The 8,244-nt window shown below is 38.9% G+C and overlaps 1 protein-coding gene across 1 annotated transcript in view; it reads left to right on the top strand.

Moving 5' to 3' along the window:
- Nucleotides 1–8,244, top strand: part of LOC118339579 (diacylglycerol kinase beta) — a gene marked incomplete in the record, with an annotated part of 127,149 nt that overhangs the window by 17,415 nt on the left and 101,490 nt on the right. Inside the window, 1 exon segment of the mRNA XM_035677291.1 lies at nt 1,286–1,766. Coding sequence (XP_035533184.1) covers nt 1,700–1,766 — 67 coding nt within the window.

Here is an 8,244-nt window from a genome sequence, read left to right as displayed (position 1 = left end):
ATCACCTTCACTTTATCGTGTTCACAACAAACCAAATTTAATGAAAACTGGTTCAGAATTAAGCGAGTTACAGTCGATTTTGTAGTGCAGTCTGCATCTCTCAGTATTGCTAACTAGTGGATCTTGACCTCCCCAATATGGCGATCGCACAGACGTATAGTGGCGGCATACAGCAGCGGCCAATGAGGTATCTACGTTTCTATGGCTACGTTTCTGCTCCTCCATCTTCAGTTTGGCTTAACCCAATGTTGTTATGTCCTTGTTTGCAAAAGGTAAAGCAAGTCCTGTGGAGCACAACACGTCATGACAAAATAATGAATTTGCAAGCACAAAAGACACAGCATTTGAACGGCCCCTGAGGATTCCTTTTATTGAGAAACATTTAGACTCATCAGAAAAGATACAACTTATATATATTGAAGTGTCACAGTGAGCCAGCATACACAAAGCAAGTCAGGGCCCAGGACATGACATAGCAAACTGTTGTGCAGCAGTAGATAACATCATCAGTTATAGGCTACCTGTGCCATTCTTGCTGATTCATCAAAATCTCTGTCATGAAAAAGACATGCTGCCATCAAATTTACGACCCAGTGTCTCTCCCAGGCCGTCAAATACTGCAGCGTCATATATTTGAAGCGGAGGGCCACTGAACAAGCGGCAGTATTTGATGAGTTGGGAGTGAGACTGTGTTGTTAGAGCATGCCTTTGTTGCATCTACACAGAAAACATTTCTTATATACAGAAGCAGGCTCGTGGATAAATTAATTTAAAATCTTGTTTACTATAAGAATTGACATTTTCTGAAATAAAGAGATTTTTTTTGTTTGAATTAAACTGCTGTAAATATATAGTATTTTCTACTTAATTTTATCAGTGTTGTTTCAGTCTCTATCCGCTGTAGCAATTAAATAACAATATAACTACAGTGCACTAGATTAAAAACTATAAATTCAGGCCAATGATTAAACTACACTCCTCAGTGTGCAGATGCTCCATCACTCCTTGCCTGCTGCCACTTTCTGCTGTAAATCTCTTTTTTTTCATATTGTGCTTTCATCTTTACTGCCTCTGTCCCTCTTCCCCTTCAACCACCCCCCTTCTATCTGTAAAATGACTTGAGATGTTACAGATTTTTCTGTACTACTGATAGAAACCGTTTTAAACATTTTATATTTTATATACAGTCCAGAGAATGACGATGATCATCTTAATTTACGTGTTGTTGTTTTCTCTACCCTATTCTTTTCTATTCGTTGGCCTCTCTCTCGGCCTCTCTCTCCAGGTCAGAGAAGGTGTTTGCTGTTGCAGACCTGCCGAGAATCCTTGTGCCATCTCTGAGTCATGAGGACTAGTTAGTTACTGAGACCATATATCCTTTTGTTTTGTGACAAATTCAACATCTGGAGCACCTCAGCAATATTCAGCTGAACACTTGAAAACCCTGCTCAATCGAACATTATCACCTTTGCAGTTCTCTGCCTCCTCCAGTGCTCACGTTGCCTCACATATATCAACTTTTTTACCTCCTGTGTGCTAGCAAGGTGCTTATTGTAAAGAGGCAGAGATGACATCCCAAAACCTCTTTGCCTCAGTCTTATTACACAACCTGACCCGAGGATAACCATCAACCCCCCTGGCGGCACTCGTGGACCGACGCACTCTCAGACACACAGCCCCGGCCCTGGCTTCAGGCAGTATGGGAGACGGGAGCTGGGTATGTCTGAGCCCAGCTGAGTTCGGCCAGCTGCAACAATACAGCGAGTGTGAGTACCCACGTGTCTGAATCTGGGGGTTCCACATTTGTTTTTGTTCTTGTGTGTACGTGTGTGTGTGGGAGATTGTGGCTGGATGATAAATTTCTGTGTGTGTGTGTGTGTGCGTATCTGTCTGCCTGTCTGTCTGCACGCTTATACAGTGTGAGTGTTTGTGTGTGTGTGTGTGGGTTGGTGGGTGTAGCTGATGCTACTGATAATCTTTGTTTGTTAAACTAAATATTGTGGTATTTGTGTTATAGCGTGTTAAAGGCTTTATGCAAACAAAATTCAAAAGAGTACATCAATGGATTTGAAATTTTGAAAAAAACTTTCTGGTGATCCATTTTCTATACATAAATTGTTTTCTCTTCTTATGACTTAAGAACAAGTGAAAACTCATCTTTATAAGCTTTTTTGAAGTGCAAAAGTGGGGAAAAGGGTGATTTTCTTATTTGTTGATGTTGTTGTAATACTCATTTTGGCCACAAGAGACGGAAGTGCACTACTACCTCGTGTTCTAAATAGGCCAAAAGAATGACACAATCTACACCGATCAGCCATAACACATTGTGAAACTGACAGTTGAAGTGAATAACACTGATTATCTTTGTTATCATGGCTCCTGTCAGTGGGTGGATATATTAGGCAACAAGTGAACATTTTGTCCTCAAAGTTGATGTGTTAGAAGCAGGAAAAATGGGAAGCGTGAGGATTTGAGCGACTTTGACAAGGGCCACATTGTGATGGCTTAGACGATCAGACATCCCAAACCTGCAGCTCTTGTGGGGTGTTCAGCTCTGCAGTGGTCAGTACCTATCAAAAATGCCTACAAGGAAGGAAAGAACCGGAAGACAGGGTCATGGGCGGCCAAGGCTCATTGGATGCACGTGGGGAGTGAAGGCTGGCCTGTGTGGTCCAATCCAACAGAAAGAGCTACTGTAGCTCCAAACTGCTGAAACAGTTAATGCTGGTCTGATAGAAATGTGTTAGAACACACAGTGCAGAGGAGTCGTCTGTTGGTATGGGGCTGCATAATATGCATTATGGCTAATCGTTGTATGTGCCTTGTGAGTGCAGAAAAAAATCACCTGGAAGAAAACATGACTGAAGCTGGTGGGTACTCGGGTAGTGGCACCCTTCAGCATTTTGTGGCCAAAACAAAAATTTTTTTCAGGAACTTACATTTGTACCAGAAAATTGATTATCAGAATGTTTTTCTCATTTGCCTCTCTGGGCTTCCATACACAAGCCACGAATGTCACTACAAAGATATATAAAGCTCTACATAAGCAAGCATTGTTTTGTTTGGCCAATTCAATAAATTTAAAATGTATATTTAACATTATCATTTTTCTTTTACTGGCTCTTTTTAGTTTTCACCTTGTAACCAAGTTATTTTGGTAACTAAAGTCACTTCAACTCACTCAACTATTATTTTCTGTTTGTAATCAGTTTCTGTACCAGTGACCATCTACTAGTGACATTTGTTCACTTCTGGGACTCAGTTATGAAAGAATTCTAAAATCAACAGGAAAACAAACATTGGACCAGGACTTCAGCCAGGATGATTGGTGTCACATTACTCTCCATGTTTTTTCCAGAATGCCACATATTAGCCTGCTGGATGAGCCTTGTGGCTATCTCTCCCCTCACTAGCAACCACATTTGTTAGTCAAAAGAGCATCTGTATTCTGGTTGCTGGTGGATTCTGGATTCATTACGGCTGATAATTAGAGAATGACTCTCTCACGCAAGCTATTCTGTACTATTCTATTACACAATCATGCATAAATCATTGTTTTATAGACCCACATGAAGTAAAGCCACAACAGGTCATTGTGTCAGATGCACTGATTGACTGGAAGGTCATTGACAGAATATTCTATCTACAAAGATACAGTAAGCAGTTGTAAGTGCTGTGTATGTGCAGGAGGGAGGCTACCTTTAGTTAATAGTTAATAACTGCAATTAAAAACAATAGTGAATAGCTCATCCCCTGTCTTTTTCTTCCTGGTTGTGTCTGTGTGTTGCTTGATTTGGTTGCCAGTTGCTTGGTGTCAGTTGCAAGGATCTTCAGGTGATATAGCGTATTTGTTGTGCCTTAGGTACAATTATTTCTTCATGTCAATTGGTATAATTTGATAGTATCAGCTGTAAGAATGACATAAAGACGTGTACAAATAGTCAGCTTGGAACAATAATATGTTATATAATATAATATGTTTTTTCCACAAACAAAAGTCTAATTTCCACATTACACAATATACAAATGTTGTTGATTTCTAAAATTTTCCTGCTGGAACACAAGATGTCTCCTACTTCACTGTAAAGTCCATTCTCAGGGATGTGCACTGGTGGCTTCAGTTTCTACATCACACTGTGCAAGTTGATACTGGACCAGGTTTGACTTTCAAAATATTTGTTATGTCACAAATCCTGCTGGTAGGCCCCGCTTCTTAAAATCTGATTTTCAATGAGCACAGGGGAATCTAAGAATTACTTCTTACCTCTTAACCTGCCGTGTGTTGCATCATGTTGTGTTTTTATGGCCTGACAACTGTCTACAGACTGAATGGAATTATAAAATCTTCCCTGAGGCTAAACCAAATATCCAGTATTTCATTTTCCACTGCCTGAGGTGGCCTTAGCCCTGTTAGGGACGGTCTCATCTACGATGTGGATAAATCCGAAAAACACTGTTTGAAAACACTTCTGCTAAAGCAAAGATCTCACATTTGTTGCTTGTCCAAATATGTTTTCTAGTGCAGCCCCTGAGGGTGGACGACACCGACTGGTACTAAATGGTTGGTGAGAACTGCACTTGAACAGCCACAATGGGCAACACTAACTAACAATTAATTTGTGTTGAAAATGTTTTACTTTATTTGGCTGGAAACTCCGTAGTGATTAGTGTAGTGATTATGTTAAAAAGTCACCTATAGTGGAGGGACAGGAAGTTTAGTGTTTGCCTGCAGTGGATGACTGTGGTGGAGGTCAGTTACATGATTTGTTTGCTTCCAGTGGGTCTCCTCCACAAGACCATGCACAGGAGGAAATAATCTAGGCTAAGCCCAGTCCTGTTGCTGTGATCTAGCAAGGCTTTTTAGTTTATGAGCCAGCTTGCAGTAGAGATAGAGGAGTATAATAAAAACATGACAAATGTGCACACTGGGAAGGCCCCTGCAGGCTTGGAAGGTCTCATTTTTACTGCCGGATAGGAGTGGAAAGACAGGGAGGCTTGTGTATCAGCAGCCAATCAATCAAGGACGTAATGAAGGGCACTAGCTGTGTTTTCCTCTGGAGATAGGTGTATGTGAGGGAGCGGCACTATCAGGCTAAAGGGCTAATGTCATTAATAAGCCATATAATCAAATAGAACTGAAACAATTAGTTCATCAATCAATTGCAGCCATTTTGGTAATTGATGAATCATTTGAGTCATTTACCGGTCCTGGCTTCTCAAATGTCATTTGATGGTTTTCTTTGTGTTATATGATAGTAAACTTAATGTCTCTGTGTTTCGGATTGTCGGTCGGACAAAACTAATCGGGCTGTAGGAGGTTGTGATGAGCATTTGTCACTTTTTTCCCGACATCTTATAGACAAAACGATTAATCAACGAATTGAGAAAATTATCAGCAGATTAATTGATAATGAAAATGCTCATTAGTTGCAGGCCTAATAAAATCAGTCAGAGCTGAAGCAATTTGTTGATTAATTGATTAGTCGATCAACAGAAATTCATCAACAACTATTTAGATAATTGCTGAATCATTTAAGTTATTTACAATGTGGGGATGCCAGACAGCCTCTGGTTGCAGCGTTTCAACTGTAAGGATTTACTGCTTTAAAAAACAAAACAAAAAGCAATAAAACTGAGAACTGAAACCTTCTACTGTTTTCTACTGTTCTGTCTGTCAGACAAAATGTCACTTATGTGATGATTTTTCACTGTTTTCTGACATTATAGACTGAATGACCAATCAGAGAAATTATCAAAAGATCAATTGATAATGAAAATGATGTTGCAGCCTCTTAATCAGTCCCTCCAGAACACTGTGATCGCAACATTTAACGCAAATTCAACCAATCCCTGGGAATTCTGTGTGACTTTGCACATGTGAACATTGATCAATCATTGTGGTTTTCTGTGAGTTTAACAATCATAGCAGTCCTAAAATGTTGAGCCATACCTCACCAAACTACTAGAGTTTTTATTATAAATGCAAAAAAATAAAAACAATACTCCCAATTAGGACTGTTTAATCAACTAAAGACTACAGGTTACTCCACAAACTGAAGCCGGTAAGACGTTCCTGGTTTTGTGACTTTTTGTAAAGAAGAAGAAGAAACAGTTATTATCAGTGGAGTTTGTGTTGTGGTGTGATAATTTAAATTACAGAAACAGCCTTGTCGTTCACAACTCAAACTTATGGGGAAAAGTATATTCGGGACTGATACAGTGACACATGAGGGAATACACAAGGGGCAAACAAGATGGACACCAACAACAACTAAATACAAAGCAAAACTAACTTAATCCCAATCCCCCGTGGCTTGGCAGCACATGGACTGGCCCAATGAGCTGGTTCCAGGTTTTAAGAGTCCTCAACCCTCAGCCATACCTTCACCAGGAAGGAACGGCCCCAAACAAAAATTGTGACTCAGAGACAAAGAAACAAATGATCTGAAATTCCTCAAGAAACTATCCACAGGCAGTCCATGGTGGAGAGGTACTCAGCAACAATACTGTATGACAAAACATTAACATTAAAATGGTTATCTCTGTGCCTTCATACATAAAGCGGTTAAATTCATCCTTTTTTCACCACGGGCCTTGTTTATAAAAATGTTCTTCATACAAAAGTTGTCAGAAGTAAATTTGGAACTTACATATCTGTGATCTATAAATCTCAGGTTGACTGAAATTGAGAGCACCTGCCTTAGCATTTTCCCCTTATATAATGCTTGCACCAATAAGTCAGGAATAGCCATGAACCAAAAGACAGACAGACACACACACACACACACACACACAGATGCATATGTGGTTACCACGCTCTTCTCCCACTCAGTGCAACAGATGCTGAGCGAGTTGAGGAGACAAAATATAAAGTTTGTAAGGAATACAGTTTATCTTTATGGATTATATTAATGCTGAATTGACAGGAAGACTGCCAACATATGACACTCTTCAGCTTGTGTTTCTTGAATTCTGTGTTTTTACGAACACATTTTTAGTATGTCACATTTCTTGTGACATATTAACAAGTGAGTTTGGTGTAATATTTTCCCCAGAGAGTGCAGGGAACTTTTCAAACTGCTGTGTATATAGACATGTATCATACTTTAGTGTTTCTGTAGTGGTGACAAAACACTAAAGTATGATAAATTTCTCTGACATTGACTGCTGTTAGTTATTAGTTTGACGAGTGTTTATTGATTACTGACGGTGGTTGATCAGGCTAATTATTATCTCATTGTACTTTTTAACAGCAGTATGCTGTAAGGCAGTGGTTCCCAACCTTTTTCCTTAAGGGAGCCCTTTTCTATTATTAAGTAAACTGACTGACATATTTTATGGATTTAGCATATTATATTCTAATATAGGTATACTGTGTAGTATATTTCTTATGTTTTCTTTCAGCCCTTAAAAACAAAAGGTCTTGTGACCCTTAGGGGGGTCCCGACCCCCAAATTAAATATCTGTATATATGATATAAATAATATATAAACTGAGCTTTATAGTAAAAGAGTTGCCATAATCTTGCACCCCCACTTTTACCTATAACAAGTTTCCCATAATTCCGGTCACTTTGTTTATAAGGATAATGCAAAGTTCACCACAAGCTTGCACACTGCAATAGGCCTTCATAACCAGCAGGAAAATGACTTGCGCCAAGTCTAGACTCTGCTTAGAGATGAGATCATTTCCATGTCAATGTTAAGAAAACCTAACTTTGACATGGAAATTATATTTTTATAAGAAATAACTACTTATGTGGTTTTACTTCACGTCAAAATTGATCAGAAAAGATCAAAATGTATTTTAAGTCCGTTTTATAAATGAGGTGTCTGGTCTTTATTAAAAATAGGTCATAAATAATTTTCAAAAAAGTAACAATTTCGAAATTAATTTTATTGTGATACATCTTTCAGCTATATTGCCCAGTCCTATAATACAATACAACTGCTTAAAATGTTGGTTAATTATCAATGTAGGAGTTGATTTATTTTAATTTAAAGCTGCAGTAGGTGATTTTCATACAAATATCACAGTTTCACTATATCCTGACAGTAGATTGATAATCTGTGAAAAAATCTGGTTCCTCTGGCTCCACCTAGTGCTCCTAATGGCAAGAATCCACTGGGCCTGAACGAAAACAACCAATTAGAGCTGAGAAACATATAAAGACTCTTTGGGTTGGTGGCTTAAAAAGATTTGATTGTCAGTCTTATTCCCAGAGTCCCAAAACATCTGTATTTG

Source organism: Morone saxatilis, unplaced genomic scaffold, assembly GCF_004916995.1.
Source record: "Morone saxatilis isolate NCDOM2014 unplaced genomic scaffold, NCSU_SB_2.0 Contig5, whole genome shotgun sequence".
Classification (NCBI taxonomy): Eukaryota; Metazoa; Chordata; class Actinopteri; family Moronidae; genus Morone; species Morone saxatilis.
This window is presented reverse-complemented; position numbering and strand designations above follow the sequence as displayed.